Raw genomic sequence first — 26,919 nt, 5'->3', positions numbered from 1 at the left:
GAATTGGAGATGGTTTCCTGTAGCGAAGATTGCGTTTGCTTCTACTGAATGTCAAGAATTGAACTAATTTTGGATAACTTTAGTCTCCTGGAAGGTCCTAAATTAATACAGAACGCTCCAAATCAGCTCTCCAATTTTATTAACAACCCAAGATTGATTTCTTCATTTCAGGATTGGTACCAGCATTTGTCTATTGGTCAGTTCTGCCTTCCTTGTTCATGTATTCCTCATGGGCCTCAACTCCAGTTTGTGCTCCTCATTTTAAAAAAATATTGTTTGCTCCATCTTTGGAATTTTCTTTATTTTTCTGGTGAACTCATCTATTATAAAAATTCTGTTTCTTTTAATAAATGTAGCCTCTATTTGCACCTAGCAAGGTGATGCTTCAGAATATCCAGTCCAATTTACTATCTTTTCTGACATTTGTCTTTACCTATGTTTCAGTGATCAGTCTGAAGGACGTCAGGGCTAAAATCTGGCTAAAATGAATCATATGTCCACTTAACATTTTCTAAGGAGAAAACTATAGAAGAGAATTAACAACATATGATCAAAGGAACTTTACAGTTTATGTAATATTATTTTATTGCCATTTTCATTATATTCAGTAGAAACGGTAGTACTAGAAAGAAGAAAATGAGTTTTTAGGAACATAAAACTGGCTTTAAATATTTGAAAATGAGAGAAATTTTATGTTTACAGATTTCAAAAGGCTTTGATATTATATTTCAATGCAGACAGTAACTTATATGATTTGGTTCATTAATAATTGGAGTGATGTTAAGATTTAAACATTTCATAGAATCTCAAATATGACATCGGGTACCACATTTTACAGGAAAAGCACTGTGATTCACCCACTAGTGAGTAAATAATAACTGGGATCTGTAACTATAACCTAGGAGTCCTGCGTTCTAGTCTAATAACTGTTCTCGAAAATATCATTAACTTTTTGGGTATAATAAACAGCAAGCTGCACAGTAAATTGCACATACTAAAGAGTAAGCAGCAAAACAAAGTGCACATGCTGTGCAATACGCAAAGCGACAGAATTAGCAATCTGAGACACAATTGAATACGAAATAAAACACACAGTTGTGTTTTGATTAAGGCTCTTTTTAGGGAATTTGCTTCAGCCAAGGCTATGTAACTTCTCTGAGTTTCCATGTACTTTATAAGGCTCTCTTTGAATTCCTTTAATTTTTGATCTGATCCCACAGATCCACATTTAGACCTCTGTATTAGGCTGTACAGCCCATTGGTATAGTGCTCACCATTTTTCTCCATCAACAGATCCTCAATCAAGTCCATTAGCTCCTTCACTTGGTCATCCTGATTTCTCCCTTCAGCATGGTTATTAAAGGCACAGATTCGCCCACCACATGCTGCCACCAGCTTGCTTAGGGCTTTGTTATCAGAGTTGCGCATGTAATCCATCAGGGAGCCACCACTGAGGTCTTCCTTGTGGGTAAAGAGGACAATTGTGTGTCCCATGGCATCCTCTCCAAAGATCTCCTTCACCCTCTGTGCAGCCTCCTGGTCCTGTGAGGTGTAGCGGCCCAGCTGAGTCACCAGGAGCAGCACATGGGGTCCTGGTACAGAGAGCAAGTAGCACCTCTGCACCTCTTTGTACAGAGCTTCACAGTGGTCCTTCCAAGAAAACATATCTGGTGTGTCAATAATGACAATCTCTCTACCTCCCCAGCTTCCCTGACTTTTGCTGCAAGTCTTAGTCAAGGTCCGGGAACTCAGCTTTGATTCAAATGCTTGCTTCCTGAGGATGCTGTTACCTGCAGCACTTTTGCCAGCTCCTGTTTTGCCCACAAGGATGATTCTCAGCTCAGATCTGCTGGCACATTGGCCCTTTGCATGTGATCCTGTGAGGAGCAAGTTTACTGTGTTATCACCACATTGATCATGGCAGTGGAATTTTTTTTCTTTTTCTTTCTTTTTTTTGAGACCAAGTTCACTCTGTCACCCAGGCTGGAGTGCAGTGGCACAATCTAGGCTCACTGCAAGCTCCACCTCCTGGTTTCATGCCATTCTCCTGCCTCAGATTCCTGAGTAACTGGGACTATAGGCACCCACCACCGCACCTGGCTAATTTTTTTTTTTTTTGTATTTTTAGTAGAGATGGGGTTTCACCCTGTGGTCTTGATCTCCTGACGTCGTGATCTGCCCACCTCCGCCTCCCAAAGTGCTGGGATTACAGGTGTGAGCCACCACGCCCGGCTGGCAGTGGAATATTTTTTAATGGTAAGGAGGTATTCCCCATTATGTAAAAGGATACTGTCACATCTATTTCATGTATGAAATGAAAACTACCTTGATTTCTCTAGGACTGTAGGATATTGCCATTTGGAGCCTAGGAAAACATACTTGGGGATGAGATGGATTTAGAAACATTTCTCATCATGCAATGGTTGCCTGAATCACTCAGTCCTGGATCTCTAGAAGAAAAGTTCTCTGGAGATCAGAGATGTGGAGGCAAGGCTACGGGTTCCATCTCAATGTGGGCCAAGTGACCTGGCTCTGTTTCAAGGCCAGAGGTTTCTCCTCTGACCTTTGCTGGGCAGAGTGGGGTCATGACTACCAGGGAAGTGTCTGGACCAGCAAAATATTAGAATGAGCAGTGTAAAATTATTTTTATTAGTGAAGAAACAACTGAGATCTTATAAAGGATATCATAATTTTGCTTAGAAAGGCTGGCATAATTTTTGTATAAGATAGTCACAGAATATGGTAAACTTCCCTCTCTCCTTCCCCATTTCCCTTCAACGTGGGTAAGGTTCTGGGGAGAGGAGTGAATGGGGACAGAGGTATGAAGGAGCTTGAGACTTTAGGGAAAAAATGTGTTTCATTCATTCCCCTTAAAGGGGAAGGCATAGGAGCCATGGTGCCATTTCTGCTCGTCCACATGGCAGTGAAAGGAATGACTTGTCTAGGGCGGGTTCATGGAAGACTCAAGATGCAGCTTTATAGTGGAGAGATGAGGTATTTAACTTGCAAGGTAGGGGTACTCTGACTCCTGAGGGTTAACCCCTTGATTCCTTTACTGTAAGGGAGGAACATTTGACCTATATGAATGAAATGGAATACCATGATAACAGAAGAATCTTTCTGGAGAGAACATCCAAACAAACTAAGACCCTTCTGCTAAGCCCATTGCCTTTTGGGGTTTAGCTGTTCCTTACTCTCATGTTGCAGAAAGAAAGTTGGAGAAAGAACGTCTACATTGACTACAGAATATCAGAGCTTAGAAGGAACTTAGACTGTACAAAGAAAATGAGCTTTCTGAGAGGCAGCATGCAGTGGTGCAGAATAAAGAATCTGGAGCTGGATTGCTTAGTTTTAATTGTCTTTCCATTGCTAGTCATATGATCTTGGACAACTGATTAATTTCTCTGCATGTGACAGTTTACTCCATGTGGTGGTGTTCTAAGTATTAAATAAGTTAATATATGTAAAGAACTTAAAAGAGTGCTGGTGCACTAAAGCACTTAGTGAAAATTAGGCTAGGATTGTTTATAGCAACCTCCTTATAGAGGAAGTAACTTGCATGCAGCGGTTAAGTAACTTGGACAAAGTCCTAAATAGTTAGTGAAATCTACCATTTATTGAGAACTTTTAATGTGCCAGGATCTGTTCCAAGTGGTTTACCTTCATTACCTAATGTACTCCTCCTAGCAATGGTATGAGTTAGGGTTAGGTGCTGCAATGCCCACCAGGGGTCTTGTTCTTACTTGGTTCAAATGACCTCTTGGGCTCACAGAACTGCCATGGGCCTCACTGGGACACTAGTCTACTCTAATGGAAATCTTAGCTTGCCAGAGGGACAATGTTGGGCCTTCCACCTAGTGGAAGTCTATGCAGCAATTCATGGAACACTGCAAACTGTCACCTGGGGATGTCCCAGGGCAAGGAGATGGCATCTTGAGCAGTTAGAGAAGCCACCTGGACTCACAGGAGCCAATGTCGCTTGTAGCAACCCTGGGGTTTAGCTTCCAGATTCCCTGCAAGGAACATGAGAGTTATAAGAGTCACTCTGCTCAGGGAAGTTCCAAAGAGCTTCCTAGCATGTATTTATAGTTCTTTCAGCATAGATATAATTCACCCATCAAGAGAAGGTTTCAACCATAAGCAAAGTTCCTAATAATGTTATAGACATTTTACTCTTATTAAATTACTAGAGAATCTGAGCTAAAACGTTTAACCAAAGATTAAATTCTCAGGCAGAAAGGGAAATGGTTTGTCAACCTTTTAACCCACGGGTTCCTTTTATTCACCTTATTTTACACATGAATCTGCAACTTGGCCAAGAACTTAGAGCTATTAAAATTAACCAGTTTTGTAAATGAAAAAGCTGGCAGTTGAACCTGCCCATTTTCTATGCCTGAAGTATTAGTGCTTTGCCATGCTGCTACACCAATACTTGTTGCATATATTTAAGTATTTTCTCTTCCAGCCAAATTGACCAAAACTTATGGACATTTATTCTTATTTTCTGTATGCCAGTGAAGTTATGGCCTCACAGTGGGCATGCAATGTACACTTTTACTTAAAAGGAAGCAGGCATTACGTTACAGATTTCTATATTCTGAAAACAGCAGCCAAGCAGCTCCTGATATACCTTGCTGGTGCTTGCTTAGAGGCAGCCAAACTGCACCTTTAACCTTCCTCTCGCCTATGAAAACAGAAATCAAGGGAGTCACTGAAGAGAACCGGTGGGAGTCCTGAGTTGCTGGCCTCTTAGGGAGTGCAGCCTCATTCTCTCCCGTGGGGAGGGTATAGGGAAGAGAATTATCTGCATCCAAAGCCAAGTGAGAGGGTCTCTAAAACATCCACTCATAAATATTGGGCATGTCACCGAAGTTGAGAGATAGGTAGGTTATTTCCCAGATGGGTGTCTGCTGAATGACAGAAACTGGTAAGCCTATCCAAGTGCAGCAAAGTGAAGAGAATTCTTGAGCAAATTTAGAGAGAAGTAAGATATTACCTGGAGTTTGGAGACATGTATGAACATGGAAATTGGTGTCTACTTCCTTTCTGGAGAATTCTAAATTTTGAAGGCAGACTAGAGCCAACTAGGAGACCAGGATAAGGTGTAAGAAGCAATGGCTTAGGGGGTTTCCCATGGACAGAAGGGATCTTATAGAAAATAATGAGGCACAGTTGCCTTGGTGAGGCCCTGCCAAAGGCCTGCCTTGTATGACAAGGGGAGTGCAATAGTAAGAGGAAGCCAGGGGTGCCATGAGGGTGGGAGCAGAGGTCTAGTTGGATAATTCAGCCAGAGAGGGCACAGCTTCTGGCGGGAAGCATACAAAGCATCAGCCCCATGGGGCCTCCACAGTGTCCTCGCACAGTGGAGGGTGTCTGCTGTAATGGGGCATGGGATGGCAGTGAGGACCAGCCAGGAGACGACTGCAAAGACAATGGGACTCAAGCACTCCACTTTCTTTCTCCAGTCACCCATCCTCCTGCCTGATGGGGAAAGAGGGACTAGCATGAGGGTTGAGGAGGCAGAGCTGGAAGGGAGAGGAGGACTTTTGGAAGGTCCCAAAGTTCAGGCTGAGGCTGAGGCTGAGGTAGAGGAAGGAGAAACTCATACTGAATGTAAGTTTGATATTAGATGGCACCGAACACTACAACACCTGATATATGTAGAATAGGGACTTTAATAGACTATTCTTCTAGTCTGTATTAATCATAAAGGCAACTGCCTGAGATGGCATCAATAAATCAAGATTATGGCCAGGCATGGTGGCTCATACCTGTAATCCCAGCACTTTGCGAGGCTGAGGCAGGCAGATCACTTGAGGTCAGGAGTTGTAGATCAACCTGGCCCACATGGTGAAACCCTGTCTCTACTAAAAATACAAAAATTAGCCAGGCATAGTGACACATGCCTGTAATCCCAGCTACTCAGGAGGCTGAGGCAGGAGAATCACTTGAACCTGAGAGGGAGAGGTTACAGTGAGCCACAGAGTGAGACTGGGCCACAGAGCAAGACTCCATCACCAGCCCTCCAACCAAAACAAAAGGAAATCAAGATTGGATAATAAGAGGCAGTGATGGGAGGAAAAAAAGTTGTTTCTCATTTGGATCGCAGAGTTCAGCTTGTTAATAACAAGTTCCATACACAATGAAGCCAGAGACCTCCTATTTCTCACAGGTGAGGGTTGAGTGTGAAGGGAACGAGTGGGAAAGGGGAGGTCAAGATACAGAGAAAGAGAGAGAGACACCCATACCATACAGATAGCAGAAACAGGTGCAAGAAGAGGAGAGAGAGAGAGAGGACAAGGGAAAGAAAGGGAATGGTAGAGTCAGAGACAGAGACAGAGAGAGACAAAGAATCTATAGAAGTGTGAGAGAAGGAAGAGAAGACTGAATGGTAGGAGAAGGAATATTTCAAAGAGATCTGAAAGATTTGTGCATAAAGGAAAAGCCTGGATGCATATTTTGGATCCTGGTGAGTATTTTAACAATTTTCAGGCCAGATGTGGTGGTTCATGCCTGTAATCCCAGAACTTTGCAAGGCCGAGGCTGGCGGAAACCCCGTCTCTACTAAAAATAATAATAATAATAAAAAAATAGCTGGGCATGGTGGTGTGTGCCTGTAGTCCCAGCTACTCAGGAGGCTGAGGCAGGAGAATCACTTGAACCTGGGTGGTGGAGGTTGCAGTGAGCCAAGACTGCGCCACTGCACTCCAGCCTGAGTGACAGAGCGAGACACCATCTCAAAACAAACAAACGAACAACAACAACAAAACCAAAACAAAATCCCGCAATTTTCAGCTGCCAGTGGTGGTAGCTGTGGGAGTTAGAATAAGATCCTTCATTCTTTTTTATTTTGCCCCGACATCATCAGAAGAGACACACACACACACACACACACACACACACACACACACACACACACACACACGAGAAGTCACTTTCTTACCCCAGTGATTGTGTTCATTTTGGTCCATTGGTGTTCCTGAGAAACAGACAGACAAGAAACTTATATTTCAGTTCTAAATCCTGAAAGATCTTTATTTTTCTTTTCTTTTTCTTTCTTTCTTTTTTTCTTTTCTTTTCTTTTTTTTTTTTTTTTTTTTTTTTTTTTTGAGACACAGTTTCACTCTGTCACCCAGGCTGGAGTACAGCGATGCGATCTTGGCTCACTGCAACCTCCACATCCCGGGTTCAAGCGATTCTCCTGTCTCAGACTCCCGAGTAGCTGGGATTACAGGTGTGCACCACCACCCCTGGCTAATTTTTGTAGTTTTAGTAGAGACAGGGTTTGAACATGTTGGCCAGGCTGGTCTCGAACTCCTGACCTCAAATGATCCACCCGCCTCGGCCTCCCAAAGTGCTGGAATTAAAAGCGTAAGCCACCGCGCTAGGCCAAGATCCTTATATTTCTTTCTTTCTTTCTTTCTTTCTTTTTTTTTTTTTTGAGATGTTGTCTCGCTCTGTCGCCCAGGCTGGAGTGCAGTGGCGCGATCTCGGCTCACTGCAAGCTCCGCCTCCCAGGTTTACGCCATTTTCCTGCCTCAGCCTCCAGAGTAGCTGGGACTACAGGCGCCTGCCACCTCCCCCGGCTAGTTTTTTGTATTTTTTTAGTAGAGACGGGGTTTCACCGTGTTCGCCAGGATGGTCTCGATCTCCTGACCTCGTGATCCGCCCGTCTCGGCCTCCCAAAGTGCTGGGATTACAGGCTTGAGCCACCGCGCCCGGCCAGATTCTTATATTTATAAACAACCATGCTTCATTTGTCTACTAATAAGGAACAAGATGGGTGGGAAAAGAATGCCTTCCTACTTTACAGAGAACTGGAATCACTTGCTGAGGAGCTGAGAAGTGGGTTTCGTTCGTAAGCCTCACGCCCAGTTCTCTCTCGCTGCCTTCCTCCCGTCCTCTCACAGGTCAGCCCGGCTCCCTTCTGTTTTTGTTTTGCCTGCACACTCCCCTCTGTCAGCTTTCTTTGTAGGTGTGCCTTCCCTTACACCTGAGGCTCAGTCCTCCCTTTCCCTCTCTTTCTTTTTCCACCTTGCCTCCTTTCCTCCTCTACTCTCTCCAAACCTCCTCCCTCATGTTGAGTCTTTGCTGAGAGACTCAATGAATTAAGATTATGACTCTGGGAACCCGTGCAATCCTTTAAGCCAGAAATACACTTCACTTGATCCATCAATTGCTTGAATTTTCCTCATTCCCCAACAGCCATTGGTTATGAAGTCCTTGCAATCTAGGAACTACTATGCAGTGAGAAGTATCGGTACATTTTCACAGCTAGTTTCTCTTGCTTAAATCTGGCAGGCATAGACCAAGCCTACAAGCACAGAAAACTGAAAGCCACATGTTAATGCCCAGATTCTTCCCAGTTAGCACTTTTTATTGGCTTTATACTATGGAAATTCTTTCTTTGCCAGTGATGTGTAAAGTAAATTGCGTCAGTTTCCTGTAAACTGGCTTCACTTAAGGAAAAGGCAGTCACTCTAAATTGTTTCTCTTAAAATAGGACAAATTTGCTCTAAGAAAAATGAAAATGTTTGTGCATGGCTTGGAACCTAGAAATCAACACTGCAGAACTTTTTGTAAATCTTGGCTTACCTGATTTACTGTCCAAAGAAATACTTGGCTCCCTGTTCAGTCCTGTTATCATGTAGCTCAGCTCTAAGAGAAAAAGAAAGTAAAACCGAAACTCCAGTTGGTCTTCCTCTCTTGAATCTTCACTGAGCTTCCTGACTGCTAACAAACCCCACCACGTGCCTGTGTCTGAAATTCTCTTTCATGCCATTAAACAAAATAAAGTTTAAATGGAAAGTTAATCAGTAGTTATTTACTGTCATGTGGGCCAACTGTCTCTTCTCAAAAGTGAAAAAAGAGTGTTTTAATTATTTCATCTGGACTAGAAAGAAAGGCACGAATGCCAAGGAAGTTGGTAGATTTCAGTCCTTCCCAGCTGGGATATGTCCCAACAGTTAGAAGTTTGTCTAGATGCAAATGACCCCCCGAGAAGGGCTTAAACCTCATTCACACTGGCAGCAGGGATTGTTCTAAAGCAGATGCCACTGGGAGAAAAGAGGAGCCTCTGATAGGCACTGCCCAGGGGAAGAAGGGCACAGAAAGGGGAACCTGAGGGGGCTGGTGTTGTACATGTCTGATTGTAAGGACCATTAACAATCAAAACATTTTTACATAATTCATTCATGGCTTCTAGGTTTCTGGGCCTTTCTTCCCTGTCCAGCTCTGTAATTTCAGAGAACCTCCCTGTGGGGAGAAATTGTCTAGGAAATATCTATAGTGATAATCTGGAGTGGTTTATATTCAAGAAGAATAACGCAAATAATTAAAGTTGAAATCATCCAAATATTCTTTTTCTTATACATAGGGCAGTTGCCACAGCAGGGGAAGAAAGACATGGAATTTGTATTGTCTTTAAATACCCCGAGATTAGTAGTGATATGCATTGCTTTCTTTCCAAACTCATTGGTCAAGGATAATCACATAGCCCTAGGCTCCTAATCACATAGCCCTAGGCTCCTAATCACATGGCTCTCCTATGGAGAGGTGACAACATGCTAGCAGCCCTTGCCCTCAGTGCCTCCTCAGCCTCAGCGTCCACTCGGGCAGCGCTTGAGAAGCACTTCAGCCCTCCACGGCACTGTGGGAGCCCCTCTCTGGGCTGGCCGAGGCTGCAGCCGGCTCCCTCTGCTTTGCAGGGAGGTGTGGAGGGAGAGGTGCCGGCTGCGTGCTGCACGAACAGTCCAGCGCGAGTTCCCGCGGGCGTGGGCACTTCTCCGCGGCCCGCACTCAGAGTGGCTGACCAGCGCCTCCAGCCCAGGGCAGTGAGGGGCTTAGCACCTGGGCCAGCAGCTGCGGTGGGTGGGCCGGGTCGGAGCAGTGTGGCAGGCCGGTGCTGTGCTCGAGCTCTCGCTGGGCCTCAGCTGCCTCTTCGCGCGCTGCCCCCTGCTCCACAGCACTCAGTGCCATCAACCGCCCAGGGGCTGAAGAGTACAGGTGCAAATGACCCCCTGAGAAGTGGATTCCTCCGGGCTGGCAGGGCAGCTCCACCAACGGAATACACTAGGTGAAGCCAGCTGGGCTCCTGAGTCTAGTGGGGACTTGGAGAACTTTTATGTCTAGCTAAGGGATTGTAAATAGACCAATCAGCACTATGTGTCTAGCTAAAGGTTTGTAGATACACCAATCAGTACTCTGTATCTAGCTAACCTAGTGGGGACTTGGAGAACTTTTATGTCTAGCTAGCAGGATTGTAAATGCACCAAGCACTCTGTGTCTAGCTTAGGGATTGTAAATGCACAATCAGCACTCTGTCAAAATGGACCAATCAGCTCTCTGTAAAATGGACCAATCAGCAGGATGTGGGTGGGGCCAGATGAGGGAATAAAAGCAGGCTGTCCCGCCAGCCAGCTGCGGCAACCGGCACTGGTATCCTTCCACATGGCGGAGGCTTTGTGTTTCCCCTCTGCACTAACTCTTGCTATCACTCTTTGGGTCCACACTGCTTTTATGAGCTGTAACACTCATCCTGAAGGTCTGCAGCTTCCCATCTGAGGCTAGTGAGACCACAAACCCTCCGGGAAGAACAAACAATTCCAGACGTGCTGCTTTTAAGATCTGTAACACTCACTTTGAAGGTCTGCAGCTTCACTCCTGAAGCCAGCGAGACCAAGAACCAACCAGAAGGAAGAAACTGGGGACACACCATCTCTAAGAACTGTAACACTCACCGTGAGGGTCCACAGTTTCGTTCTTGAAGCCAGTGAGACCAAGAACCCACCAATTCTGGAGACACTATGATGGAGACTGGGGAATGCAGTGGACCCTAAGGAACCTGGGTGAACACTACCACCTTTATAACACACAATTGTTGTTTTGTTTCATTTTCTTCCAGATCCTTCACTGTACAATCTCACAAGTGTGCTTGAAGAACAATACACAGGCAACTCCTGCTTGATATCTATAATCTGTCAGTCTATAATTTAGTCTGAAAAATGAAATATTCTATGTAAAAACACTAACTGGGGCCTATTTCTTATTGTTTTATGTGTGAAACCAAGGTAATGTAATATGCATCAAACTGAAAGCTTACCAATTTTCTAAATCATAAATAGAATTTATGAGAAAAAACTGTCAACTTAGAATACCAGAATTATAATATATGCTTCTCTGAATACCAAAAAAAAAAAAAAAAAATACTTCAGCCTTATTTTATTTTATTTTATTTTGATTTGGAGTCTCACTTGTCACCCAGGCTGGAGTGCAGTGGCACAATCTCGGCTCAATGCAATCTCCACCTCCTGAGTTCAAGCGATTAGCCTGCCTCAGTCTCCCAAGTAGCTGGAATTACGGGCGCTGGCCGCCAGGCCAGGCTAATTTTTTGTATTTATTTATTTATTTATTTATTTATTTATTTTAATAGAGACGGGGTTTCACTGTGTTAGCCAGGATGGTCTTGATCTGCTAACCTCATGATCCGTCCGCTTTGGCCTCCCAAAGTGCTAGGAATACAGGCGTGACCCACTGCATCTGGCCCAATAATTTAGGTTTATAAATAAGAAATATTGGATAATGTAAGTGGGAGTGCAAGGCATCTACAGGTCTAATGAATTCAGTGGATCACCTACACGACACATGTTCATTTCATCTAACTGTCCATTTTCAGTGTTGGCTTTATCTTACTTTGGTAGAAAGACGGATTTGTAGTTCCATAAATTATGCTCAGGAACAGCAGTGTCTAGAGAAAAGTTTATAATTTTCCTTTTCTGTAACTGTTCTTTAAGGAAAAAACTTTAATAAAAACAAAAATGATAAATATGTATATAATAACAGATTCAAAATACATAAAACAAAAATTGTCAGGACTAGAGGGAGAAAGAAGGCCACAAGCAGCTGGAGATTTTAATACTTCTTTTTTAGTGATTGATAGAATAACTTGATAAAAAATTCATGATGATATAGAAGATCAGGAAAGTACTGTTAACCACCTTGAGATAACTGATACTTATAAAACATTATGCTTTACAACTGCAGAATATGTATTCGTTTTCAAGTGAACATCTACTTTCATGAAGACATAATATGATGGAAAATAGTCTCAATAAATTTGAAACTACTGAAACCATACAAAGTATGTTCTCTGACAACAATTGGATGATGCAAAGAAATCAATAACAATATGATGTCTAGATAATGCCCAAATGTGTCAAAATTTGAAAACTGATAATGAAAACAAAACTTACCATAACTCATTGAATGTAGTTTAATCAGTGCTTAAAAGGCAGTATATAGCTGTGTTTATACAAAAAAGATAGAAAGGAAGAAAGAAAGGAAGTATGGAAGAGAAAGAGAAAGGAAGGAATCCTTGCCACAGCTAGGAGAAAACATTCTCAAAAATGTATCTAGAAAAATATGTTATTCATGATAAAGAACTTTTATAACTCAATAATTTAAAGAAGACACATAACCTAATAAAAATGGGCAAAAATTGAACAGATACTTCAGAAAAGGAGATATATGAATAACCCAGTTGCTTAACATCTTTTTTTTTCAACTTTTAAGTTCAGGGGTGTATGTGCAAGTTAGTGATATAGGTAAACCTGTGTCATAGAAGTTTGTTGTACAGATTATTTTGTTACCCAAGTATTAAGCTTAGTACTCAATAAGTCTTTTTTCTCATCCTCTCCTCCTCCTACTCTTCACCCTCTGGTAATCCCCACTGTCTGATGTTCACTTCTATGTGTTCATCTATTCTCATCATTTACCTTCCACTTATAAGTGAGAATATGCAATATTTGGCTTTATGTTCTTGTGTTAGTTTGCTAAGGATAATGGCCTCCAGCTCCATCCATGTTCCTGCAAAGGATATGATCTCATTCATTTTTATGGCTGCCGAGTATTCTATGGTGCATATGTACTGCATTTTCTTTATCCAGTCTACCATTGTTGGGGATTTAGGTTGATTCCATGTCTTTGCTATTGTGAATAGTGCTGCAGTGAACATACATGTGTCTTTATGACAGAATGATTTATATTTCTTTGACTATACACCCAGTAATGGGATTACTGGGTCAAATGGTAGTTCTGTTTTTAGATCTTTGAGGAAATACCACATTGCTTTCCACAAATGTTGAATTAATTTACACTCCTACCAATGGTGTATAAGTATTCCCTTTTTTCTGCAACCTCACCAGCATCTGTTAATTTTTGACTTCTTAATAATAGTCATTTGGACTGGTGTGAGATGGTCTCTTATTGTTGTTTTGATTTGCATTTCTCTAATGATCAGTGATGTTGAGCATTTTTTCATATGCTTGTTGGCTGCATGTGTCTTCTTTTGAAAAGTGTCTGTTCATGTCCTTTGCCCACTTTTTTTTTTTTATACTTCAAGTTCTAGGGTACATGTGCACAACGTGCAGGTTTGTTACATGTGTATACATGTACCATGTTGGTGTGCTGCACCCGTTAACTCGTCATTTACATTAGGTATATCTCCTAATGCTATCCCTCCCCCACCCCTCCCCACAATAGGACCCAGTGTGTGATAATCCCCTTCCTGTGTCCAAGTGATCTCATTGTTCAATTCCTACCTATGAGTGAGAACATGCGGTATTTGGTTTTCTGTTCTTGCGATAGTTTGCTGAGAATGATGGTTTCCAGCTGCATCCATGTCCCTACAAACGACATGAACTCATCCTTTTTTATGGCTGCATAGTATTCCATGGTGTGTATGTGCCACATTTTCTTAATCCAGTCTGTCACTGATGGACATTTGGGTTGATTCCAAGTCTTTGCTATTGTGAATAGTGCTGCAATAAACATACGTGTGCATGTGTCTTTATAGCAGCATGATTTATAATCCTTTGGGTATATACCCAGTAATGAGATGGCTGGGTCAAATGGTATTTCTAGTTCTAGATCCTTGAGGAATCACCACATTGTGTTCCATAATGGTTGAACTAGTTTACGGTCCCACCAACAGTGTAAAAGTGTTCCTATTTCTCCACATCCTCTCCAGCACCTGTTGTTTCCTGACTTTTTAATGATTGCCACTCTAACTGGTGTGAGGTGGTATCTCATTGTGGTTTTGATTTGCATTTCTCTGATGGCCAGTGATGATGAGCATTTTTTCATGTGTCTGTTGACTGTATGCATGTCTTTTGAGAAATGTCTGTTCATATCCTTTGCCCACTTTTTGATGGGGTTGTTTGTTTTTTTCTTGTAAATTTGTTTGAGTTCTTTGTAGGTTCTGGATATTAGCCCTTTGTCAGATGAGTAGATTGCAAAGATTTTCTCCCATTCTGTAGGCTGCCTGTTGACTCTGATGATAGTTTCTTTTGCTGTGCAGAAGCTCTGTAGTTTCATTAGATCCCATTTGTCAATTTTGGCTTTTGTTGCCATTGCTTTTGGTGTTTTAGACATGAATTCCTTGCCCATGCCTGTGTCCTGAATGGTATTTCCTAGGTTTTCTTCTAGGGTTTTTATGGTTTTAGGTCTAACATTTCAGTCTCTAATCCATCTTGAATTAATTTTCATATAAAGAGTAAGGAAAGGATCCAGTTTCAGCTTTCTACTTATGGCTAGCCAATTTTCCCAGCACCATTTATTAACTAGGGAATCCTTTCCCCATTTCTTGTTTTTGTCAAGTTTGTCAAAGATCAGATGGCTGTAGATGTGTGGTATTATTTCTATGGGCTCTGTTCTGTTCCATTGGCCTATATGTCTGTTTTGGTACCAGTACCATGCTGTTTTGGTTACTGTAGCCTTTTAGTATGGTTTGAAGTCAGGTAGCGTGATGCCTCCAGCTTTGTTCTTTTGGATTGTCTTGGCAGTGCGGGGTCTTTATTGATTGCATATGAACTTTAGCACAGTTTTTTCCAATTATGTGTAGAAAGTCATTTGTAGCTTAATGGGTATGGCATTGAATCTATAAATTACCTTGGGCAGTATGGCCATTTTCTTTTCTTTATTATTATACTTTAAGTTCTAGGGTACATGTGCATAACTTGCAGGTTTGTTACATATGTATGCTTGTGCCATGTTGGTGTGCTGCACCCATCAACTCGTCAGCACCCATCAACTCGTCATTTACATCAGGTATAACTCCCAATGCAATCCCTCCCCACTTCCCCCTCCCCATAATAGGCCCTGGTGTGTGATGTTCCCTTTCCCAAGTCCAAGTGATCTCATTGTTCAGTTCCCACCTATGAGTGAGAACATGCGGTGTTTGGTTTTCTGTTCTTGCAATAGTTTGCTGAGAATGATGGTTTCCAGCTGCATCCAGGTCCCTACAAAGGACACAAACTCATCCTTTTTTATGGCTGCATAGTATTCCATGGTGTGTATATGCCACATTTTCTTAATCCAGTCTGTCACTGATGGACATTTGGGTTGATTCCAAGTCTTTGCTATTGTGAATAGTGCCGCAATGAACATACGTGTGCATTTGTCTTTACAGCAGCATGATTTATAATCCTTTGGGTATATAACCATAATGGGATGGCTGGGTCATATGGTACTTCTAGTTCTAGATCCTTGAGGAATCACCATACTGTTTTCCATAATGGTTGAACTAGTTTACAATCCCACCAACAGTGTAAAAGTGTTCCTGTTTGTCCACATCCTCTCCAGCACCTGTTGTTTCCTGACTTTTTAATGATTGCCATTCTGACTGGTGTGAGATGGTATCTCATTGTGGTTTTGATTTGCATTTCTCTGATGGCTAGTGATGACGAGCATTTTTTCATGTGTCTGTTGGCTGTATGCATGTCTTCTTTTGAGAAATATCTGTTCATATCCTTTGCCCACTTTTTGATGGGGTTGTTTGTTTTTTTCTTGTAAATTTGTTTGAGTTCTTTGTAGGTTCTGGATATTAGCCCTTTGTCAGATGAGTAGATTGCAAAATTTTTCTCCCATTCTGTCAGTTGCCTGTTGACTCTGATGATAGTTTCTTTTGCTGTGCAGAAGCTCTGTAGTTTCATTAGATCCCATTTGTCAATTTTGGCTTTTGTTGCTGTTGCTTTTGGTGTTTTAGACATGAAGTCCTTGCCCATGCCTATGTCCTGAATGGTATTACCTAGGTTATCTTCTAGGATTTTTATGGTATTAGGTCTAATATTTAAGTCTCTAATCCATCTTGAATTAATTTTCATATAAAGAGTAAGGAAAGCATCCAGTTGCAGCTTTCTACTTATGGCTAGACAATTTTCCCAGCACCATTTATTAACTAGGGAATCCTTTCCCCATTTCTTGTTTTTGTCAAGTTTGTCAAAGATCAGATGGCTGTAGATGTGTGGTATTATTTCTGAGGGTTCTGTTCTGTTCCATTGGTCTATATCTCTGTTTGGTACATAATGTTTTGGTTACTGTAGCCATGTAGTATAATTTGAAGTCAGGTAGCGTGATGCCTCCAGCTTTGTTCTTTTGACTTAGGATTGTCTTGGCAATGCGGGCTCTTTTTTGGTTCCTTATGAACTTTAAAGCAGTTTTTTCCAATTGTGTAAAGAAACTCATTGGTAGCTTGATGGGGATGGCATTGAATCTATAAATAACCTTGGGCAGTATGGCCATTTTCACGATATTGATTCTTTCTATCCATGAGCATGGTATGTTCTTCCATTTGTTTGTGTCCTCTTTTATTTCAGTGAGCAGTGGTTTGTAGTTCTCCTTGAAGAGGTCCTTTACATCCTTTGTAAGTTGGATTCCTAGGTATTTTATTCTCTTTGAAGCAATTGTGAATGGAAGTTCATTCATGATTTGGCTCTCTGTTTGCCTGTTACTGGTGTATATGAATGCTTGTGATTTTTGCACATTAATTTTGTATCTGAGACTTTGCTGAAGTTGCTTATCAGCTTAAGGAGATTTTGGGCTGAGATGATGGGGTTTTCTAAATATACAATCATGTCATCTGCAAACAGGGACAATTTGACTTCTTTTTTTCCTAACTGAATACCATTTATTTCTTTCTCTTGCTTGATTTTCCTAGCCAGAACTTCCAACACTATGTTGAATAGGAGTGGTGAGAGAGGGCATCCCTGTCTTGTGCCAGTTTTCAAAGGGAATGCTTCCAGTTTTTGCCCATTCAGCATGATACTGGCTGTGGGTTTGTCATAAACAGCTCTTATTATTTTGAGATATGTTCCATCAATACCGAATTTATTTAGAGTTTTTAGCATGAAGGGCTGTTGAATTTTGTCAAAGGACTTTTCTGCATCTATTGAGATAGTCATGAGGTTTTTATCTTTGGTTCTGTTTATATGCTGGATTATGTTTATTGATTTGCATATGTTGAACCAGCCTTGCATCCCAGGGAAGAAGCCCACTTGATCGTGGTGGATAAACTTTTTGATATGCTGCTGGATTTGGTTTGCCAGTATTTTATTGAGGATTTTTGCATCGATGTTCATCAGGGATATGGGTCTAAAATTCTCTTTTTTTTGTTATATCTCTGTCAGGCTTTGGTATCAGGGTGATATTGGCCTTGTAAAATGAGTTAGTGAGGATTCCTTCTTTTTCTATTGATTGGAATAGTTTCAGAAGGAATGGTACCAACTCCTCCTTGTACCTCTGGTAGAATTCGCCTGTGAGTCTGTCTGGTCCTGGACTGTTTTTGGTTGGTAGTCTATTAATTATCGCCTCAATTTCAGAGCCTGCTATTGGTCTATTCAGGGATTCAACTTCTTTCTGGTTTAGTCTTGGGAGATTGTACGTGTCCAGGAAATTATCCATTTCTTCTAGTTTTTCTAGTTTATTTGCATAGAGGTGTTTATAGTATTCTCTGATGGTAGTTTGTATTTCTGTGGGGTCGGTGGTGATATCCCCTTTATCATTTTTTATTGTGTCTATTTGATTCTTCTCTCTTTTCTTCTTTATTAGTCTTGCTAGCAGTCTGTCAGTTTTGTTGGTATTTTCAAAAAACCAGCTCTGTATTCATTGATTTTTTGGAGCGATTTTTGTGTCTCTATCTCCTTCAGTTCTGCTCTAATCTTAGTTATTTCTTGCCTTCTGCTAGCTTTTGAATGTGTTTGTTCTTGATTCTCTAGTTCTTTTAGTTGTGCTGTTGGGGTGTCAATTTTAGATCTTTCCTACTTTCTCTTGTGGGCATTTAGTACTGTAGATTTCCTTCTACACACTGCTTTAAATGTGTTGCAGAGATTCTGGTATGTTGTATCTTTGTTCTCATTGGTTTCAAAGAACATCTTTATTTCTGCCTTCATTTTGTTATGTACCCAGTAGTCATTCAGGAGCAGGTTGTTCAGTTTGCATGTAGTTGACCGGTTTTGATTGAGTTTCTTAGTCCTGAGTTCTAGTTTGATTGCACTGTGGTCTGAGAGACAGTTTGTTATAATTTCTGTTGTTTTACATTTGCTGAGGAGTGCTTTACTTCCAACTATGTGGTCGATTTTGGAATAAGTGCGATGTGGTGCTGAGAAGAATGTATATTCTGTTGATTTTTGGTGGAGAGTTCTGTAGATGTCTATTAGGTCCACTTGGTGCAGAGATGAGTTCAATTCCTGGATATCGTTGTTAACTTTCTGTCTTGTTGATCTGTCTAATGTTGACAGCGGGGTGTTAGTGTCTCCTGTTATTATTGTATGGGAGTCTACTCTCTTTGTAAGTCTCTAAGGACTTGCTTTATGAATCTGGGTGCTCCTGTATTGGGTGCATATATATTTAGGATAGTTAGCTCTTTCTGGTGATTTGATCCCTTTACCATTATGTAATGGCCTTCATTGTCTCTTTTCATCTTTGATGGTTTAAAGTCTGTTTTTATCAGAAACTAGGATTGCAACCCCTGCTTTTTTTTGTTTTCCATTTGCTTGGTAGATCTTCCTCCATCCCTTTATTTTGATCCTATGTGTCTCTGCATGTGAGATGGGTCTCCTGAATACAGGAAACTGATGAGTCTTGACTCTTTATCCAGTTTGCCAGTCTGTGTCTTTTAATTGGACCATTTAGTCCATTTACATTTAAGGTTAATATTGTTATGTGTAAACTTGATCCTGTCATTATGATATTAGATGGTTATTTTAGTTGATGCAGTTTCTTCCTAGCATCAATGGACTTTACATTTTGGCATGTTTTTGCAATGGCTGTTACCTGTTGTTCCTTTCCATGTTTAGTGCTTCCTTCAGGATGTCTTGTAGGGCAGGCCTGGTGGTGACAAAATCTCTTAAGCATTTGCTTGTCTGTAAAGGATTTTATTTCTCCTTCACTTATGAAACTTAGTTTGGCTGAATATGAAATTCTGGGTTGAAAATTCTCTTCTTTAAGAATGTTGAATATTGGCCCCCACTCTATTCTGGCTTGTAGAGTTTCTGCCGAGCAATCTGCTGTTAGTCTGATGTGTTTCCCTTTGTGTGTAACCCGACCTTTCTCTCTGGCTGCCCTTAACATTTTTTCCTTCATGTCAACTTTGGTGAATCTGACAATTATGTGTCTTGGAGTTGCTCTTCTCGAGGAGTATCTCTGTGGCTTTCTCTGTATTTGCTGAATTTGAATGTTGGCCTGCTTTACGAGGTTGGGGAAGTTCTCCTGGATAATATCCTGAAGAATGTTTTTCAACTTGGTTCCATTTTCCCCATCACTTTTAGGCACACCAATCAGACATAGATTAGGTCTTTTCACATAATCCCATATTTCTTGGAGGCTTTGTTCGTTTCTTTTTACTCTTTTTTCTCTGCGCTTCTCTTCTCACTTCATTTCATTCATTTCATCTTCAATCGCTGATACTCTTTCTTCCAGTTGATCGAGTCGGTTACTGAAGCTAGTGCATTTGTCACGTAGTTCTCGTGTTATGGTTTTCATCTCTATGAGTTCTTTTAAGGTCTTCTCTGCATTGATTATTCTAGTTGTCCATTCATCCATTCTTTTTCCATGGTTTTTAGTTTCTTTGCGCTGGGTACATAGTTCCTCCTTTAGCTCTGAGAAGTTTGATTGACTGAAGCCTTCTTCTCTCAACTCGTCAAAGTCATTCTCTGTCCAGCTTTGTTCCATTGCTGGCAATGAGCTGCGTTCCTTTGGAGGGGGAGATGTGCTCTGATTTTTTGAATTTCCAGCTTTTCTGCACTGCTTTTTCCCCATCTTTGTGGTTTTATCTGTCTTTGGTCTTTGATGATAGTAACGTACTAATGGGGTTTTGTTGTGGGTGTCCTTTCTGTTTGTTAGTTTTCCTTCTAACAGTCAGGACCCTCAGCTGTAGGTCTGTTGGAGTTTGCTTGAGGTCTACTCCAGACCCTGTTTGCCTGGGTATCAGCAGCAGAGGCTGCAGAAGACAGAATATTGCTGAACAGTGAGTGTTGCTGTCTGATTCTTGCTGTGGAAGCTTCATCTCAGGGTTATACCCCGCCATGTGAGGTGTGAGGTGTTGGTCTGCACCTAGTGGAGGATGTCTCCCAGTTAGGCTACTCAGCGTGGGTCAGGGGCCCACTTGAGCAGGCAGTCTGTCCGTTCTTAGATCTCAACCTCCATGCTGGGAGATCCAGTGCTCTCTTCAAAGCTGTCAGACAGGGGCATTTACCTCTGCTAAGGTTTCTGCTGCTTTTTGTTTAGCTATGCCCTGTCCCCAGAGGAGGAGTCTACAAGAGGCAGGCCAGCCTCCTTGAGCTGTGGTGGGCTCCACCCAATTTGAACATCCAGGGGGCTTTTTTTACCTACTTAAGCCTCAGCAATGGCAGGCGCCCCTCCCCCAGCCTTTCTGCCGCCTTGCAGTTAGATCTCAGACTGCTGTGCTAGCAATGAGGGAGGCTTCGTGGGCGTGGGACCCTCCAGGCCAGTCATGGGATATAATCTCCTGGTGTACCATTTGCGACCCTTGGTAAAGCACAGTATTAGGGTGGGAGTTACCTGATTTTCCAGGTGTGTGTCTCAATTTCCTTTGCCTAGGAAAGGGAATTCCCTTCCCCCTTGGACTTCCCAGGTGAGGCAATGCCTCACCCTGCTTCAGCTCTTGCTGGTCGGGCTGCACCCATGGACCAGCGCCAACTGTCCAACACACCCCAGTGAGATGAAGCTGGTACCTCAGTTGAAAATGCAGAAATCACCCATCTTCTGTGTCACTCAGGCTGGGAGTTGGAGGCTGGAGCTCTTACTATTTGGCCATCTTGGGCGTGCCCCTCCTTTGCCCACTTTTTAATGGGGTCTTTTGTTTTTTTCTTGTACATTTGTTTAAGTTCCTTATAGATACTGGATATTAGATTTTGTCAGATGCAAAGGTCTAATATCCAGCATGTATAGGAAAAAAATAGATTGCAAAAATTTTCTCCTATTCTGTAGGTTGTCTGTTTATTCTGTTGATAGTTTTTTTTGCTGTGAAAAACGTTTTAGTTTAATTAGATTCCATTTGTCAAATTTACTTTTGTTGCAGTTGCTTTTGGCAAGTTCATTATAAAATCTTTGCCAGTTCCTGTGTCCAGAATGGTATTTCCTAGGTTATGTTCCAGAGATTTTATAGTTTTGGGTTTTACGTATAAGTCTTTAATCCAGCATGAGCTGATTTTTGTATATGGTGTGAGGAAGGGGTCCAGTCTCAATCTTCTGCATATGGCTAGCCAATTATCCCAGCACTATTTATTGAATAGGGAGTCCTTTCCCCATTACTTGTTTTTTGTCAGCTTTGTTGAAGATCAGAAGTTTTAGGTGTGTGGCCTTATTTCTGGGCTCTCTGTTCTGTTCCATTGGTCTATGTGCCCGTATTTGTACCAGTACCATGTTGTTTTGGTTACTGTAGCTCTGTAGTATAGTTTGAAGTGGGGTAGCATGGTGCTTTCAGCTTTGTTCTTTTTGCTTAGGATTGCCTTGGCTATTCAGGTTCTGTTTTGATTCCATATGAATTTTAAAATAGATTTTTTTCCCTAGTTCTGTGAAGAATGTCATTGGTAGTTTGATAGGAATAGCATTAAAACTTTAAATTGCTTTGGGCAGTGTGATGGTTAATACTGAGTGTCAACTTGATTGGATTGAAGGATACAAGGTATTGATCCTGGGTCTCTAAAGGTGTTCCCCAAAAGATTAACATTTGAATCAATGGGCCAGGAAAGGTAGACCCACCCTTAATCTGGGTGGAAACAATCTAATCAGCTGCCAGCATGGTTAAAATATAACCAGGCAGAAAAATCTGAAGAGAGACTGGCCTAGCCTCCCAGCCTACATCTTTCTCCCATGCTGGATGCTTCCTGCCCTCAAACATCAGATTCTAAGTTCTTCAGTTTTGGAACTTGGACTGGCTTCCCTTCCTCCTCAGCCTGAAGATGGCCTATTGTGTGAAATATATATGTATATTCCATTAGTTCTGTGCCTCTAGAGAACCCTGACTAATACAGGCAGAGTATGGCCATTTTAACAATATTTATTCTTCCTATCCATGAGCTTGGAATGTTTTTTCATTTGTTTGTGTCATCTCATATTTCTTTGAGCAGTGTTTTTGTAGTTCTCATTACAGAGATTCTTCACCTCCCTGGTTAGCTGTATTCCTAGGTGTTTTACTCTCTTTGAAGCAATTGTGAACGGGATTGCATTCCTGATTTGGCTCTTGGCTTGACTGTTGTTGTGTATAAGAATGCTAGTGATTTTTGTACATTGATTTTTTTTGTATTCTGAGATTCTGTTGCAGTTGTTTATCAGCTGAAGAAGCTTTTGGACAGAGACTCTGGGGGTTTCTAGATACAGAAACCTTGTCTGCAAACAAGGATAGTGTAAATTTCTCTCTTCCTATTTGGATGCCCTTTATTTCCTTCTCTTGACTGATTGCTCCAACCAGTATTACTTCCAATCCTATGTTGAATAGTAGTGGTGAGAAAGGGCATCTCTGTCTTGTGACAGTTTTCAAGGGGAATGCTGCCAGCTTGGGCTCATTCAGTATGATGTTGGCTGTGGGTTCCTCATAGATGGCTCTTATTATTTTTAGTGAGTTTCTTCAATATCTAGTTTATTTCAGAATGAGATAACATTGCACATTACTCAGAATGGTTAAAATAAAATCCAAAATGACAGGCAACAAGTGAGAATTTTGAACAATCAGAACTCTCATACAATGTTGACAGGAGTGTAAAATGTTACAAAATTTGGAAAAATGTGTGGCAGGTTTTGTGCCCTTTGGTAGAGTATTAAGTCTTTCTTCATATAGAGCACATAACAGTTTTTACCCAGTTTGTTCATGAGAATTTAACTTTTTAAGTTGCTATTCTAAATTAGAATTTATCCTTTTACCCTATTTTCTAAAGGGCTTTTATTTTATAAAGAGAAATACAATAAAATTAGTAAATTAATTTCATAAACAGCTGATTTACTTATTTCAATATTTTAAAACATTTAAAAAATTTCCTTTTGATTTTCTCGGAGTTTCTAGGTTTATCATAGACTCAGTTGCAAACAGTGATAATTTTCTCTCCTTGTTTCCAAAAAATCTTATGTTTCTTTCTCTTGTATAATTATATTGCTTGTTACCTTTTCAAAAGTGAGCTAATGTGTTTTTATTATTTATTTAACTGTAGGGCACCTTATATCTTATCATTATTATTGATGCTGGTTATTGGCAATTAATTAGTTTATTTTAAAATCAGTGTGGCTATACTTTGCTTAGTCCTACTTCATTAAAGTCTTTTATCTGAGATATAAATTTAGAAAAATTTATTTTAATGTTGACTGATATAATTCCATGTCTTTTTCCTTTTCACCTACTAATATTGCAAATTGCATCACTATATTTCCTAACATAAGTGATATGTACATGTGCATGTGCAAAAGTTTGGGTTCCAAGGAATACAGGCTGTTGAGATGAAGATGAAATGAATGAAGGAAGTTTATTAGGGAATCCTCTTAGGAAAAGTGCTAGAGGGGGAGGGAAGAACCTAGGATTAGGCAGGGAGAAGTGAGACTGAGATGTAGTCACAACAAATATGGACTCTACAGGGAGTTCTAAAGTTTGGTTGGACTTTCAGAATGAAGGGGAGTTAGCAGGACTTTATAATCCCCATTGGATGCAAACTTCCCCTGGAAAAGACACTTGACTTATGTGAGGCATCTTTCTTCAGCAGAAGCCAATTTCTGGACAGTTCTGATGGCTCAACAGCTGACAGCTAACAGCTGGCCTCACTCCCAGCAACTGGAGATAGGTCCTTCTGTTTTTGCACTGTTCCTCTAGGTTTGGAGATGCAAATATTGCTTCTCCTGCTTCATCTTTTAGACCATCTGTAGAGACTTCCAAGCATAGTTTTAAATATCTCCATGATGAAACTTCTTGTTCAAGCCTTCTCACTGCTGTCCTTTCTGAACATGAGCATACATGGAACATTTCCCCTACATCCTATGCTTCTAGTAAGTCATGTGACTACAGCCTTAAATTAGGGGTAAGATAGATGTTGGGAGGAGGTGAGGAAAGAGAGGGCAGTGGCTGAGTAAAGGTGCATGTTTTAGAGTACTGTGACATTTTAAAATTCATTTTATTCCCATGGTTCAAGGCAATTTCGGACAATGGGTCAAGACAAAAGAATGGACCACAGATTTTCTGCAGTGATATTGAGATGTATTTGACAATTGTTCTGTGGTTTCTTGTAAAGGGTTTATTTATAAAGCAGTACTGTTCAGTAGAGAATTCTGTGATGGAAATGTTTACTGTCTGCCCTGTCCAATATGGCAGCCACTAGCACATGTGGCTGTTGAGCACTTGCAAGGTGGTTAATGTGATGGAGAAACTGAATTTTACATTTTAATTTTAAATCATACAATTAAATGGCCACATGTGGCTAGTGGTTACTGTTCCGAACAGTGCAGTTATAGAGTATATCATTCTTAATAAGATGATACAAAACATTGTGTTTGTGAAAGGAGAAGAGTGCACAGGTAAAGATATAATGAGAAATTGCAAAACAAAAGGAACAAGTGGATTTAACATCCCCAAATTCCAAAGCATGGGGTGGGGAGGCTTATTACTATGAGTTTAAAAATTATGGTGACTTCTTTTAGGCTTGTTTAGCTTCCTGACTTACTAGGCAGTTTTCAATTCATCATTATATTTTGGGATAACTAAGAATTCCGGAGCTGTTTAACCTCAAACTCTCTCTCACTATTTAAACTCCCAAAATTTAAATATTTGCCATAAATAACTTTCTACTGATTTCAAACTTTCTACTGATTTCACCCAAAATTCATTATTTGAATTGAAACTCCACTGAAGGAAATCTGGTTGTGCACACCAGTAAAACACTGATATTGCCCTTGAGTCTGTAGGATGAAAGTGAAGTGAACTGCAGTCATATCTCAGCTGTTTCTTGACAGGATCCTGTCTTGTTCCCACGTTGTCTAAATTGGTTTTTAATTGTTGGAAACATTTTCTTCATATTATTATTATTATTTTATATTTTATTTTATTATTATTATACTTTAAGTTCTAGGGTACATGTGCATAACGTGCAGGTTTGTTACATGTGTATACTTGTGCCGTGTTGGTGTGCTGCACCCATCAATTCGTCAGCACCCATCAACTCGTCAGCACCCATCAACTCATCATTTACATCGGGTATAACTCCCAATGCAATCCCTCCCACCTCCCCCCTCCCCATGATAGGCCCCGGTGTGTGATGTTCCCCTTCCCGAGTCCAAGTGATCTCATTGTTCAGTTCCCACCTATGAGTGAGAACATGCGGTGTTTGGTTTTCTGTTCTTGCGATAGTTTGCTAAGAATGATGGTTTCCAGTTGCATCCATGTCCCTACAAAGGACACAAACTCATCCTTTTTTATGGCTGCATAGTATTCCATGGTGTATATGTGCCACATTTTCTTAATCCAGTCTGTCACTGATGGACATTTGGGTTGATTCCAAGTCTTTGCTATTGTGAATAGTGCCATAATAAACATACGTGTGCATGTGTCTTTATAGCAGCATGATTTATAATCCTTTGGGTATATACCCAGTAATGGGATGGCTGGGTCAAATGGTATTTCTAGTTCTAGATCCTTGAGGAATCGCCATACTGTTTTCCATAATGGTTGAACTAGTTTACAATCCCACCAAGAGTGTAAAAGTGTTCCTATTTCTCCACATCCTCTCCAGCACCTGTTGTTTCCTGACTTTTTAATGATTGCCATTCTACCTGGTGTGAGATAAGTGAAAGTTTCTTCTATGAGAAAGGGACAATTTATTGCTGATTTCCACAGTTTCATGAAGTGATGACTGCAAAGCAACACAATAACAACACCAACAACACTGCCAGCAGAAAAACCCTTCTTGGATCTTTTTGAAGAGGTCTGAATTGGTGACATGTACAGTGAAAAATGTGAAGAACTATGAGCCTTACATAGCAAAGGACTTACTGCCAGAGAACTAATTCAAACCACAGTCATCTTCTTCTGGAGGGTCAAGTGCTGTAAAGACAATTCCCAGTCCCTTGGAACTGGATATGGACAAACCCCAGGTGTGAACAATTCCACCTCCTCCCTCATCAGCTCATCTCACACACTCATCCCACTGAGCAGCCACCGTGAGGACTCTGATCTCCCTCTCCTCTCCTCTAAACCTCTTTTAGGCAATTCTAATTAGTAAATAAACCTTTTTTAAATTTGTGAGCGAAATTTGAATTTGTTATCTATATGAACCTATTTTTATATTTGATCAATTTTTCTGAATTCTTGTAGAAGTGTAGTAGAGAAGAATGTTTGCATTGATATCATTGCTCACTGCAGACAGACATGAGTGTAGTGTTAAATAACTGGCAAATAATCAGCTAAACAATTATCTGATTGGCATTTAATGGCCTTACATTTTGCAGATATCATTGTTGATTGTTATATTGCTTTGATTGTTTAAGAGTGTTTTAGTGATATCTGGAGGAAATTGTTGGGGTTTTTGGATGGGCTAGAAATGTATTGCAGCTTTTCCCCTTTAAATGATGAAATATAGAGCCCCTATGGTGGAA

At 40.9% G+C, this 26,919-nt stretch overlaps 1 protein-coding gene and 1 long non-coding RNA gene across 2 annotated transcripts in view; one reads left to right on the top strand and one right to left on the bottom strand.

Moving 5' to 3' along the window:
• Nucleotides 1-26,919, top strand: part of LOC115898305 — a 100,973-nt gene that overhangs the window by 50,138 nt on the left and 23,916 nt on the right. The window lies entirely within an intron of this gene.
• Nucleotides 561-8,704, bottom strand: GIMAP2 (GTPase, IMAP family member 2). The gene is made up of 3 exons (XM_010379724.2): nt 8,596-8,704; nt 6,944-6,979; nt 561-1,877 (listed from the first exon to the last, which is right to left on the bottom strand). Exons 1-3 carry the CDS (start codon nt 8,645-8,647, stop codon nt 892-894), a joined length of 1,074 nt encoding a protein of 357 aa, XP_010378026.2. The 5' UTR covers nt 8,648-8,704; the 3' UTR covers nt 561-891.

This window comes from Rhinopithecus roxellana, chromosome 6 (genome assembly GCF_007565055.1).
Source record: "Rhinopithecus roxellana isolate Shanxi Qingling chromosome 6, ASM756505v1, whole genome shotgun sequence".
NCBI classification, from domain to species: Eukaryota; Metazoa; Chordata; class Mammalia; order Primates; family Cercopithecidae; genus Rhinopithecus; species Rhinopithecus roxellana.
The sequence above is the reverse complement of the archived record's forward strand: the minus strand, read 5'-3'. Positions and strand labels throughout refer to the sequence as shown.